This window comes from Elephas maximus, chromosome 24, assembly GCF_024166365.1.
Source record: "Elephas maximus indicus isolate mEleMax1 chromosome 24, mEleMax1 primary haplotype, whole genome shotgun sequence".
NCBI classification, from domain to species: Eukaryota; Metazoa; Chordata; class Mammalia; order Proboscidea; family Elephantidae; genus Elephas; species Elephas maximus.
In genome coordinates this window covers 5,300,846-5,315,726 of record NC_064842.1, presented here as the reverse complement: position 1 = coordinate 5,315,726, position 14,881 = coordinate 5,300,846, and the positions used below count along the sequence as shown (strand labels likewise).

Sequence of the window (14,881 nt, the reverse complement as noted above, 5' to 3'; positions counted from 1 at the left end):
TCAATTTTTTACTTGGGCTGTCGTGTTTTTAATTTTTAAGAGATCTTTTTTGTTCTCTGATACACACACACACACTATTTTTTGCAAATATCTCCTGCCTTCTATGTTTCTTAGTCAACCGCACCTCCCCCCCACCCCCAGGTATTTCGCAAGCAGCACTATGCCATTTTTTTTTTTAACATGTTGCTGTACAAAATTAGCACAGGGTGCTGACAAACACACAGATAATCCCTGGGTTCATTGTGGCACTTCACTGCTGTACCCGGTTATGCCTGGCGTTCCTGAATCCAAATCCTCTCTGGTTTAACTTTTAAAGGAAAACTTCCTGTTTTCCCCAAAGATGGGAGAGGGACGATCTCCTGGTTGGAGAAGGGGTCAACTACACCCAACACCTGACTCCAGAAGTCTCTGCAGTCTTCAGTTTGTACCCTTTATACAACCTGGATCAAGTAGCTGATGGTCGTGTTCTCCACTGCAAATGCTTAGCTTTTGCTTGTAGACAATTGTCATCAGATGTCATCTCCTCTTCTGTTTTTTTTTCTTTTCCATTTAATTTTTGGAGATTTCAGGAGGGAAACGTTGTTCACACTTAGCTGAAAATGCTGTTCCACCATTTTCTATGTTGTAAGTTTCTCAGACCTAATCTTTGGAACCATTCCTACAACCTTTGTTTCTTCTATCAAAAGGAATCCTCTTGGTTTGACTTTTAAATATATCCAGAATCTGACCACTTTTCACCACCCTGACTTACACCATCCTGGTTCAAGCCTTTTGTGCCTTTCTCCTGGACCATCAGCATAGCCTCCTCAACTTCCCCTTCCTTTCCTCTCCCTTCTGCAGTCATTTTCAACATGCAGCCAAGGTGATACTGCTGAAGGTTCAGCCAGGTCATGACCCCGCCCTCCACTGGCTACCCGTCATAGAATGGACTCTAAAGGCCCACAGTGACCCCGCCCTCCACTGGCTACCCGTCATAGAATGGACTCTAAAGGCCCACAGTGACCCCGCCCTCCACTGGCTACCCGTCATAGAATGGACTCTAAAGGCCCACAGGGGCCATCATCTCCATGACCTTGTGCTCTCGTAGCCTTTGAGTCTTTGGATCATTTATTCCTCTCCAGGCAACAAGTCTCGTTGCAGTTCCTCAGATTTGCTCAGTGCTCTACCTCAGGAATGCACAGCAGTACCTACATAGTAAGCGCTCTGTATGTATTTAGTGGATTACTTAATAATTAAACAAAAACAACCTGAATGGCTTCTCTTCTTTCTGGTGAAGGTCTGTGAGTGTTCCTTTAACCACACATAGGGAAGGTGTGATGTTCTACCCTGCAGAGGAGGAAAGTACCAAATATAAATTTTTAACAAAACAAGATATGTTATACTCATGTATGTAAGTGTCTAAGTGTGCTTGCGATCTTCCCTCCCTTTTACTGGGTGAGTGGTAGCTGCATTCTTCTAGCGTCAGAAACTATACTTTGAATTTTTGTTTTCTGGCTTTGTTATCTCTTCCAATGAAACTCAGGTTGAAAAAGAACCCTTATCCTAAAGTATCTTTATCATAAGCACATGCTTCACAGTGACCAGCTCTGCACGTGCATGTTACAATGCGTTGCTGCCATCTGAAGCCTTCGTTCTCCTTGTTTAAGCACATCTGAGAGACCTGGTTCACATGTACAGGGGAAACACTGTGCTGGTGCATGTGACCTGTGGGGCACAGAGGCAGAAGTATGGGGCCTCAGGGGGTGGACTAGCAAGCCTAAGGAGTTCTGCCTTCTTATTTCATCCGTGATTGTAAATATTCTTGGACCATCCTACACTACCCCACGCAGATCCTTGTCCCACTTTCTTAAAAACCATTATTAAGGAAGGTGCATGTAATGAAGCCTCATGTATTATTAACCTAACCTTACTATGAATGTACAAGGAATAGGCTTAATTCAACTAAAATTTATAGGCAATTTGTTAAAGCAGCAGTGCACATTAGAAGGTACGTTAGAGCCACATTGGTTTTAATATGCCATTCAATAACTTGAACAGAGGTTAAAAATGCCGCTTAACCTCCATTAAGTATTTTTAAAATGCCTTAATTTAAAATTATTTGGAGTGTGTGTCCATATATGAATGTACACATAGCCACACTAATAAATAGAGCACTAAATATGTTTTGCGGGTCCTGTTTCCACGCTGGATGACCTCGGGATGTTCAGCAGCAGGCAGTCAATCAGAGGCCAGGCCGAGAAAGGCAGGGAAGGTTGTCAGGGCATCCCGAGCCAGCGACCCACCCCTGTCCTTGAGGACTAGAGGCAGAGGGGGTTTCCTAAGGACTCTGCAACTATGGAATAAAATCAAGGCTAATTTAAAATGAAAACAGCTTTGCGTGACACTTTTTGTACTAATGGAACAATTCCTTCTACTTCCCTTTGGTTTTTACTTTGAATTTTGTTTAATAATTCATACAGACTGTTAGAAAATAAAGCATTTTTTTTTCAATAAGAAGCATATCATATCCGTTAAGTAATGAGCTCCTAAACCTGAATTGCATGTAAGACCCTGCCAAAGGAATTGGAGTTAGGGGCTGATATTCCATTAAAAATCAGCACATCGGAGTTGAAATCCGATTATGCCACACGTCTAAGTGTTTGGTGAAACAATTTTCTAGATTGACACGTCTTGTCTTGTTTTTTCACAGAAAGACCTGAATCTCAGAATAGGCATCTCTTCCTTCATAAACCCAGCAGAAAGGAGTCCCTTCACAGGAAATTAAAACCACAGTCCTAGGCGCATCTGGAAAAAAAAAAAAAAAAAGCCACTGACAAGTCATTTTTTTTTTAACTTTCGGAAAATACCACTTTCATGGAAAATTCCTAGTAACAATTACAGTGATGATAATAGATAATATACGCTGAGTCTTCTCTGAGCCAGGCACCGTAATATGAATTTACCTGCATGTTGTTGTTATTGTGTGCGGTCAAGTTGATTTCAGTTCATAGCAACCCTATAGGACAGAGTAGAGCTGCCCCATAGGGTTTTCTAGGCTGTAATCTTTATGGGAGGACACTGCCAGGTCTTTTCTCTCACAGAGCAGCTGGTGGATTTGAACCGCTGACATTTTGGTTAGCCTTGTCCAGTTTAATATGCAAGTAGTCCCCAGGTTACTAACCATCCGTTCCTGACTGTGCGTATAAGTCAAATTTGTAGGTAAGTTGGAACAGAGGCATAAGGTTCTTATTTTAGCCTTACTATAGTGCAAGAAAAGGCTCGAAGCCTTTTCAGTGATTTAAAAAATGCACATGCAGCAAGGAAGGTGATTGTGGTAAACAATTTGTTGCGAGTAAAAAAGAAAAAAAAGAATTTGTTGTGAGTAGATTGGTTCAATCTTTTCAAAGTAAGGCCAACTTTATATAACATTAAAGAGCAAGTATGAGTTGTTTGTAAGTCAGGTGTTTGTAACCGAGGGACTTACTGTACACAATATTTCTATGGTGGAGGTTCCAGTATTATTCCCATTTACAGTGGGAGAAATCCAGCTTCATCTGACCCCTGTAACTTGCACTCTGAAAGAGTGGAACTTTTCTGAATATCTCAATAAATTTTCATAAATATTCACTTACTAAATATTTGAAGGAGGGTTAAAACTGACACTGTTCTCAGTGTTTATAGCTCTTCCCCTCCCCTCAAGCCTATCTCAACCACGACACTGTCGTACGGCTTCAGCTCCTGAGATATCCTGTTTGTTGTGCAGAATCTAAGTAATAGGCATAACATGAAAATTGACAGAGTCTTGGGAGGCTATCCGCAAACCAAACCCATTGCTACTGAGTCAATTCCCAACTCAGAGTGACGCTAGCAGCCCAGCTCTTAACCACTGTGCCACCAGGGCTCCTGGGAGACTACAGTGATCAGATAATGAAAAGCTGAAATGGGGGATCTAGAAATGTGATTTTTTCCAGGGACTAAGTTGAAGAAATTTTAAAGATGCTTGGAATGGCATAGGAGTAAGACTTTGGAGCATACATATGAAAAATACCAAGATGGAGAAATATGGGAACAGGGCATATAAGAATTTTCCTGTGGAGTGTGAATACACATATGTATGTATGCTTTATGATCTCACTGATGTAATTACAGAGTTGTTTTTATTTATATTTGTTGTTGCTCCTGGATTTAATTCTTAGAGAATATACTTATAGGAGCTTTCCATGGCATATTAGGCTAGGTCCTCTAGAGAAGCAAACCCAGTGAAACATATATGCATAAATACAGAGAGATTTAATTCAGGGAAATGACTCACACAATTGTGGAGGCTGGCAAGTCTCAAATCCATGGGTCAGGCTGGAGGCATCTCCTGACTCACGTGATTGCAGGGGCTGATGAAGCCAAAATTGGCAGATCAGACAGCTGACTTCTTGCTCACAGTGCTGCGGGAGCTGGCGAATCCCAAAATCTGCAGGTCAGGCAGCAGGCTGCTGACTGACATCCCGAGAACTGGAGGTCAGTTGATGACAAGTTGGATGCAGGATGCAGAGCCACAGTGAGCCTTGCTGGAACATCCATTTATGTATTGGAGGCAGGCCACACCCCCCAAGGAAACTCTTAACTAATTGTCTGATCCCATCAGATTTCATCATGGAGGTAATTACACCATATCAGATCTCATCATGGAGGTGATTACATTGAATTATATTATGCAAAAAAAAATCAGTCCAATGTCTGCCAAACTGAGAATCATAGCACAGCCAAATTGACACATAATGTTAATCACCACACGTGGATAGTCTGTCACTTAAGTAGGAGAATTTGGTTTTCTTTAAAATGAAGGTGACCAATAGAATGCTTTCCCTTATATGAGCATGTTATTATACACTTTGTTCCAAGAACAGGAGGCATGGTTTTGGGGTGACATTTACTTTTTTGTAGATTTGTTCCATCTGTTGATATGCCAAGTGTTACTTATTAAATTTATTGTGCCTGATTCATTTACACTCCCTGCCATGCTCCTTGACAGGCCAGAGCATTCTGACCAGTCACTGTCATGACTCACAGATTGATGAGTACCATTTTCCTTTCCAGTGTTAAAGAAATGACCACGTTTTTAAAGAAGTAACAGGTATTCATCCATCCATCCACTCACCTGTTCACTCAGCCATCAGTCAGTATCGTTCATCTGTAGGTTTTTTCAGTGAACATCTGTTGAATACTGTGCACCAGGGACTGTGTTGGTATGGGATATGATGTTGTTGCTGTTAGGTGCCGTTGAATTAGTTCCGACTCATAGCGACCCCATGTACAAGAGAAGGAAACACTGCCCGGTCCATCTTCACAGTTGTTGTTATGCTTGAACCCATGGTTGCAGCCACTGTGTCAGTTCATCTCATTGAGGGTCTTACTCTTTTTCATTGGCCCTCTACTTTACCAAGCATAATGTCCTTCTCCAGGGACTGGTCCCTCCTGATAACATGTCCAAAGTATGTGAGATGGAGTCTCGCCGTGCTTGCTTCTAAGGAGCACTTTGGCTGTACTTCTTCCAAGACAGATTTGTTCATTCACTTGGCAGTCTGTGGTATATTCAATATTCTTTGCCAACACCATAATTCAAAGGTGTCAGTTCTTCTTCAGTTTTCCTTATTCATTGTCCAGCTTTTGCACGCATATGAGACAATTGAAAACACCATGGCTTGGGTCAGGCACACCTCAATCTTCAAGGTGGCATCTTTGGTTTTTAACACTTTAAGGAGGTCTTTTGCAGCAGATTTGCCCAATGCAATGCATCTTTTGATTTCTTGACTGCCGCTTCCACGGGCATTGATTGCAGATCCAAGTAAAATGAAATCCTTGACAACATCAATCTTTTCTGTTCATCATGATGTTGCTTATTGGTCCAGTTGTGTATGGGTTATACAGTCACAAATACATTAAGGCATTATGGTCTAGGAAAGGAAGTTGATTCGAATGTAAATGTAACACAGTGTGATAAATGCAAACTGGAAATGTACAATGTATAGAAGCAGTACTATGAAGGGATTGATTAACTCTTGAAGGACAGGGGGCATGGAGAACACCATGGAGAAAGGGATTTCTGAGCTGGGTTTTAAAATTAAATAGGAGTTGGAAAGCTCCTCAGAGGGTCTAGCAATTCAGGAAGAAGGAATTGGAGCAGAGCTGCTATACCACATAAAGCATATCTAAGTTCACTGAAAAACAGTTTTTAATTTTTTTCAAATAAGAGGAATTTTATCTTGGGTTGAATAATATTAATTTGATTGAAATCTGGTCAACTCTATCATTAATAATTTTAGCATTATTTTTATAGGAAAACAAACAATGGAGGAAAATGATTATTTTTCTAATTAGAAAAGTTTAACTTTGTCTACTGCGTTTCATTCTGAAAACATTTATTTGTAAAACCTTTACTAAAATAGCCCTTTGCTGCAGGTATAGTGAGCTGGAAATGCCTCCCGAAACCTTCCCCTAATAGCGTGTCCATTCTCTACCTTAGGGTGCGAGTAGTTTCTTCTAAATGGCTTATAATTAGTGCTTAGCTTCCCTCTGCCCTCCTTTTCTGAATAAAGCCTAGAGGTTAAACTTGTTTTCTCTCTCCCATTTCAAGACCTTGGTATAGCCTCGTGGTTCATGGCCCTCAGGAGGGACATTGCTAGGAAATGGTCTCTTCTTTTATGCCAGGACAGGTACTGTGCTGTGCAAATAGCCACTACAGGAAATAGTACCAGCCGCCTTGCTAATAGCTCTGAACTCTAAGGATTTTGTAAGCCTCCTCCCACATAAAGCAACGTTGTTTAATGATATGGTAACCCTGCTTTAGCCATATAGCACGTTGTTTTCCACTTGAGACTTGTCTCAATTGGGACCAGGGTTAGGTGACATAAAACTGGGGGAAATAATAAACTTTAGTGGGCTGATTTGTGCTATCTGTGTGTGAACTCACAGCACCACAGATTGCAAGGTAATAATGTCGCTGTAATGACCATGCTTAAGAATGTGGCACAGAGTTGTTTTCGGAAAGAAATCTCAAAAAGACCAGCTACAACGATACAGATGCTAAGATGTGGAACGTGAAGTGAAGCTAATGGAGGAAGATCAGGAAAGTATTGAGTGAAAGAAAATAAATTAAGGTCGGTGCTCTTTAAGCTACACTCAGGAGTTGAAGTTAAGGCAGGAGGGAAGGGGAAATGTTGTTTTCTATAGTTGGGACTCATAAAAGGAGACGTAATGGTCTAGAATTAAGCACATTCAGGTAAGGCAAGTAGTAATCACTGAGGAGGAAGTTACCTGAGTCATCCTAATTAGACCTGCTTAAAAAGAGGACAACGGAAACACTGGTGGGATTGACCTTTACAGTCATGCTCTTGAGAGGAAGAGGGGACTTAACCCCAAGGCAAATGCCAGTGTAGTCTTTTCCCTGAAGCCCTACCTCCAGGTTTCAGCCTCCCTAAGTGCTTTGTTTAACACCGTTTTTTCCCCACCATCCTTTACATCCCTCTGTTTTCCCTGACATACTTTGCTGTCCCAAACTTGGACTAGCCAACCTTCTGCACCAAAACATACTTTCTTTCATTCTTTACAGACTTATCTAATCAATAATCTCCTACAAAAATCAACCCTAATTGTGCCAGAATTCTCTGTGGCTCAAAATTATCACAGTAAGTCTAAACTAATTCGGCTTCTAAGTGTCTGTGCTAATAGGTAATTTATCCAAATTGGAGAGCTCTTAGGATGCTCATGATGCCATCACTGTGAATTAAAGGACCCAGGTATCTTCACAGGAAGAAAAATACATAGCATCACAGCCACAGTGGTCTTGAACCCAAAATAGAAACCTTCTAAATCTGTGACTTTGATCATATAACTTTGGCCACACTCTCCTCCTGGAAGCACACATAAGACATATTGGTGTCAGGGGATGCAAAAAAGCAAATAACACGATCTAGTTGTAAATTACTATACAAAAACTGACCGTGTTAGTCAAGGTGTTCCAGGTGAATGGCAAGGATTTTGAGTCTCTTCCTTTTCTTTTCACTGAATACTTTAAAAAAAAAATTTATTGCTCTTTAAACTTTCTAAGAGCAAGTAAGCAGATCCTAGGAGAAGAAAAGGAGCCCTGGTGGCATGGTGGTTAAGAGTTGGGTTGCTAACCAAAAGGTCGGCAGTTCGAATCTATGGGGCAGTTCTCTTCTGTCCTGTAGGGTCGCAATGAGTCAGAATCAACTCGGTAATGCGTGTTTTTTTTTTGGGAGAAGAAAAAACCCAAACTAACTGGTAGCCGTGAAAGAGTGACTTGTTTTCAACTAGAGCCTCAAATGTGTTTTAGAGTACCCAGTTGCCTTCCCCCCAGAGAAGAGATAACACAGAATGATTCACTCTGTGCTCTAGTTCTCTCTTCCAATAGCACTGATATTTTATACACTTTAAATTAGTGATCTTAATAATCGAACAATTCATTTTCATTTGTCATAATTTTATTCATTAGAAATCTTATGAGATCTCACTCCCAAATTTGTTTCAGTAGAATTCCTTACAGCTTGAAGTATGTGCCTGTATGTACCCATATATATGTGTGTGCATGTGTGTGTACCTAAACATATGCACAAACATACAGATTACACAACACCAGTAAACTTTTCTTCCTCTTACGCTTGCTGCTTCATTCAAATGTCTAATGCCTTTCTAATTTTATAGCTTGACTTTCGTCTTCTGGATCCAAGAGATTTTAACTAACATGTATATATATTTTTAATCATATTTTGTTTCCTTTTTCCATAAGAAAAAAAATGAGTTCTATAATTAATCTAAAACCTCAATTCTGTTTTAGTTTTATATAGTACTTGTGGGGCTCAATGCCTGTTTGATAATTTGGCCCATTTTTGATTAAGTCATCAAATATTTATGGAGTACTTACTGTGTGCTAAGCATCGTGCTAATGATGGTGGATTAGGCAGGTGAAGTGCCTGCCCTCATGGAGGTTACAGCCTGGTAGAAGTGAGATTGATTATAGTTTTCATGAGGACTCCAAAGAAAATAAACAGAATGCTATGTGCCATAACAGGCATACCTGAGGCAGGTGACTCGAGGAAGTCATACTTAAGCTAAGACCTGAGACAAGTAGGAATCATCTAAGTAGAACAAAGAGGTAGGGTCAAAACCATTCGAGTGGATAGAACAGCCTGTGCAAAGGGCCTTAGGCCTCAAGAATAGGAAGACGTATGAGTGGATTGAACTGAGTTGGGGATGAGCAGTGAGATGGAGCTACAGACGTATGTAGAACCCAGCTGTAAGACTGGATGCCATGCTACGGATTTGGATTTTTTTTTTTTCCTAAAGGAAGCAGGAAAACATCAAATCATTGTAAATAGAGGAAAGAGATGTTCAGAATTTAACTTGAAAAAATTTGTCCTAGCTACTCTATGAAGAATAGGTTGGAAGTAGACAGTTGGGGGCACCAACAGATGAGACAGTTTCTGGGGTTGGGTTGCCTGGGTTTGAACTTGGCTTATGCTATTCGTTAACTCTATCAACTTAGAAAAGTTAGTTAACCTTTCTAACCCTCTGTTTTCTTATCTGTATAATGGATATAGTAATAATACCTACACTATCAGTGTTGCTGCAAGAAGTAATGAGATAATAAATGGAAAACCCTAACCATTGTCTCTGGTACATAGTGTTAGCTATAAAAAGTCGATGGTGGCTTTAACCAGGGAGGTAGCAGAAGGGATGAAGGCGTGAAGGGTTTAATGTTCTGAAGTGGCAGTATCCATAAATCTTGGTTTCTAGTTAGAAGTAGGGAGTGGAGAGAAGTGGAGGACCCAGGGGTTGCCAGATCTAGCAAAATACAGAATATCAGTTAAATTTGAATTTCATATAACAATATTTTTTTAGTATGAGCAAATATTGCATGGGACATACTTATAATTAAAAAATCATTCTGTATCAGAAATTCAAATTTCTGTATTTTACCCTGTGTTTTAACTGACAACTCTACAAAAGATGTTTCAAGGTTCCAGCCTGAGCAACTGAATGGCTGGTGGTGACTTTTGCTGAAAAGGACATGATTCGAGGAGGATCGGTTTTTAGTGGAAAGGTCATAAAGTAAGTGTTAATTACACCGAATTTTAGGGATCTGTGTGACACCCAAGCGCAACCTAAATTATTGGCTCCCTCTTTCTGTGGTCACAACTGACGTATTAGTGAAGGACAGCTATGACCACATTTGTGTTAGGAGTTGGTAGTCCTGCAATGTAGTGTCCTGTTTTTCTATATAAGCAAAATACTATCTTTTAGAGAAAAAAAAAATTGGATTAAAAAAATATATATGTATAACTTTTCATTTCTTTATTTCCAGGTTTTTATATTTCCCCAGGCAATGTCACTGATTGCCTACCATGCTCATGCCATGTGACTGGTGCAGTTAGTCAAATCTGTAATAGCCTAACTGGTCAGTGTGTCTGCCAAGATGCTTCCATTGCTGGGCAAGGTTGTGACCATTGCAAGGACCATTACTTTGGATTTGATCCTCAGACTGGAAGGTAAAGACTTATAAAAACTGTTAAATATTATTTATATCTGCAATTATCTTTGATAACAATGATTTTTGTCAGCACTTGAAGCAACAATGTCTTCTATAAAAAGTGTCCTCTTTAGTTTGTTGATATATTTTTTGTTCTTTGATAAAAATATTTTAATCTAGATTAAAATATATTTTAATCTGTAAAACGTAATGGTAATCTTTGAATATTTCCCTTGGTTATTGCCTACTAAGTAAGTTGCTATAAAAGAAACATGTACATATACTGGGGTCTAAGGATATAGGACATCCATTAACAGCCAGAAGTCAACAGGGAGATTTTGGTATTGTTCAAGAAAGGAATGGCACACACAGAAAAGAGAAAACCCAATTTTATCTTTTCTCAATGATGAGCAGAAATACAAACTCAGGATAAAATCATTTTCCCTCAAAGAGCTTACAATCTGGATGGGAAGAAGGACAGGTGAAGAAATACCTGTAGAAACACACACACACACACCGTATAAGGGAGAGGATAACTAGCATTTGTATCTGTATGTTTTATTCTACATGGCCCCTGAATTTATTGCTGCCTTGGTTGTTTGCTTATTTATTTCACCCATTTATATTTTCCTTACCTTTTTAATTTCAATTTGAAGACTGGCAGATGAAAAACACATCTTTGTATTCAGTGATATGAAGTTTTTTTCAGTGTATAAAGTACATTCTGAAAGTAAACTAACCACTTTCCAAAGTTGCACGTTTTTAAAATTTTCTACTCATTTCCTGCATTTCTGTGGGCATTTACCTTTATGAACTTGTGTTTAGTGCCATATATCTAAAGATGTGCTATTATGGCAATTCCATGTGCTTTGTTTTTTCCCTTGGATCTAATTATAAACTTGTCTAAGGTGACCCACCCAAAACCAAACCCATATCCGTTGAGTCAATTCTGACTCATAGCAACTCTATAGGACAGGGTAGAACTGCCTCACAGCGTTTCCAAGGAGTTCCTGGTGAATTTGAACTGCTAACCTATTGGTTAGCAGCTCTAGCTCTTAACTGCTATACCACCAGGGTTTCCAGGGTTAGGGGAGATTAAACAAAACAATATCTATGAATTCTTTGGTGTTCCCATCCTCAAGCAATTAGAACTGTGTGCTAAGCTCAGAACATACGTAATAAAGTCCATCAAATTTGATGCTCAAAATATATATGTGTGTTTATAAATATAATTGCTAATTATTCAAAAGTTTGGGATTATCTGGGCTCTTTTTAACTCATTTTTCCCCTGCTGTCCACCTTTTGGCCGTTCCACCCCTCATTAGCACTTCCATTAGAGTGTGGACAGAATGACAGAGTAAATTATTGAAAAAGAACACAAGATAGTTCATTTTGGCTTCCTTTTAAAATTCAATTTGATAAAAAAAAAAACTTTAGAAAGTAATATTTATTAAAACAATTTTTGTACTTTTTACATATATCTATTTTTTCTTATTCATGCTGTTCTCTTTCCTAGTTACCACACAAAAATTGCCCTGGTAGTCTGAGAGCATTGATAGTCTTTTTTACAGAGATCTAAATCCGAATGAATACAGAAAAAAAAAAATGGCACAGTAAATGTTAAATAAAAATCATTGTTAGGATTTTGATAGTAAAATTGTACCAATTATCACATGTACTTTCTCCTGTATATACTTTTTATTGAAAGAACTTCCCATAAATTGACCAACTGGGACTCAGGGTTGGTTTGTTTCACTCCTGGCCACCTCTCTCTTTAAATTTCCTATTTTCCATAGTTCTGGCCACACTTACAGTCCAAGAAAAAGTCATTGTCTCCAACCTCCTGTCTTCCTTGGAATGCCCATGCCCCCTCTGGCATTTTGTACGTTTCTTTCCTGTTTGCCCTCTACCGATACCCCTTGTTATTCTTCCTAGGGTAACTGCCAAAACGCCTGTTCAGTGACCAAGAGATGTTTAATAGTGTCAGCTTTTTCACTTAACTTTCACTTAACCTGATTCCTTCCATCACGCCACGTCCTCTAGCCTTCTGCGTGATTAAATTCAAGGCTAATCTTTACCGTACTCTTTCTTTGCTCATGATTGTTCCTCTCCCCTTGCCTCCATACTCTACTCCCCCCAAAACCAAACCCACTGCCATGGAGTCGATTCCGATTCATAATGACCCCATAGGGCAGAGTAGAACTGCCCCACAGGGTTTCCAACGCTATAAATCTTTATGGAAGCAAACTGACATATCTTTCTCCCATGGCAGGGCTGGTGGGTTTGAACTGCCAACCTTTTGGTTAGCAGCCAAATGCTTTAACCAAGGCACCACCGGGGCTTCCCATACTCCTCACCCCAACTTAATTCAGGACCAAGAATTGCTTTTACGGAATCATGTTTTATGGCCTTTCACTTTGCTGTCGGCCTGGCTAGCACTGGAATTGTACCCTCTAGGGTAAAGGATGGGTTGGATGTTAATCTAAACTGATGGAGAATGGGAAGAACCGAAGGAATAGGTGCAAGATGCATTATTATAGAGTGATGAGGTTAAACTCAAGAAGTAAAATTCAGGCAAATAAAGGGATGGGAGCAGGTGTGAATCTAGGAGATACGCCAAAACGAGAGAGGCTGGGTAGATGCTAAACCAGGGTGAAAGGTCCAGAGTAAGTGTGGGTTCAGAGTAAAAAGATCCATGATAAGTTTTACATAAATAAAGGTGGTTACCTTTATATATTAGTTGACTCATCATTACACTGAGTCAGGTAGGGAACTACCTTTTAAAAATTACAGATTGTCCTTTGAAACTGAACTGTTTTTCTTCCATCTTCATTGTTCTTATCTTCAGATTTCCAGGTCTGCACTCACTGAGAACATAAGCAGATGGTATTTCCCCTCTCTTCGTCAACACTTGCTGTTATCTTGAATGACTTTCACACCTGCCGATACAGTTTTTTGGCCTCCTCACTCATTTAATTCCCAGTCCATTTCCATGACCACTCTCTGGGTCTTATTATCACATGGGACTTCTCTACCATTTAAATCTTCCTATTCCCAGAAATGCAATCTGTGAACATATCTCATCTTTCCAATACTGTCTTCTCCAAACAACCACATAACCCACTCTTGGATGTCTCTTAAATCTCTAGTACATTATCCCTACTTTGTCCCCTTTTGATTAGCCCCACTCTTAACTTTATTGCCTTCTACACATATTCTGGTGGAAAACCATTTTAATTCTGACTCTTTCCAGTAATCTACTTGCTATCAAGATCTTTCTTTTCCAGTGCACTGTAAGTCATCTTCAGTGAGGATCTCCCTGCCCTACCCTAAACCTGCAAGGGCTTGGAGGAAGACCAGTTGCCTGTGCTGATTAGAAGCATTGTCATGTGTCTACTCCTTACTTTACTTTCTCTTACTCTTTTAAATTGTTGCCAATCTCTTTCTTCAATTCCCTGCCCTTGATCTCTACAGATAATCTAGCCCCCTGCTCCACAGACAAAATAGAGCTCTCTGGATTACCTTCTTTCCACCTCTAATTTATCTACATTGTCACACATTCTTAAATTTTTATCTAGTCTTAGAAGAATATATACATATTTTTTCTAAAAGTAACCTCTGTGTGTTCTTGATGTTATCCCTTCCTTTTCTCCTCTTGCTCCTTCCCTTCCTTCTCCTCTTCCTCCCTCTAAACTGTACTGCATCAAATCTCCCCTTTATTTTAACTTAAATCTCTCTTCACTGTATTTTATACCTGTCTACATATGCACTTCATCACCATCCTAAACGCCCCTACCTTGACCGTGCTCTGCGTCATGAGCTCTAAAAGTGGCTGCCTAATCTCTCACTGTTTATTCACTTACTAACACACTTGCTTGGTAAAGTAGAGGGTCAATGAAAAAGAGGAAGACCATCAATGAGATGGACTGACACAGTGGCTGCAACAATGGGCTCGAGCATAACAACGATTGTGAGAATGGCGAAGGACTGGGCAGTGTTTCATTCTGTTGAACTTAGGGTTGCTATGAGTCAAAACCGACTTGATGGTACCTAACTACAACAATGACTTTTACACAGAGTATTTTTTTCTGCTGCTTCTCTTTCTTTACTTCCAATTCATTCCTCAGCCACCGTAACTCAGCCATGACAACTCAGTTTCTGTACTTTCTAGCTTATTAAACTGCTTTATCAAATGTTTTTGATGAACTTACTAAAAGCACAATTCCCTCTTAAATGTACATCCTGCACAAACAACCGTAAAAGAACATGAAAATGGGAGTTTTTACCAAAGGCAATACTTATCAGATACCAAAATGAGTTGTGAGATGGACTATTTTGTAGAACTTGTAAAAGGAAGATAGT

The 14,881-nt window shown here is 39.6% G+C and overlaps 1 protein-coding gene across 4 annotated transcripts in view; it reads left to right on the top strand.

Annotated features, from left to right (window-relative positions):
- The window catches only part of USH2A (usherin), a 906,431-nt gene that overhangs the window by 183,512 nt on the left and 708,038 nt on the right, over positions 1 to 14,881 (top strand). For all 4 annotated transcript variants that reach the window (XM_049868234.1, XM_049868232.1, XM_049868231.1 and 1 more), the window contains one exon: positions 10,355 to 10,538. In XM_049868234.1, coding sequence (XP_049724191.1) covers positions 10,355 to 10,538 — 184 coding nt within the window. The remainder of the gene's footprint in view (positions 1 to 10,354; positions 10,539 to 14,881) is intronic.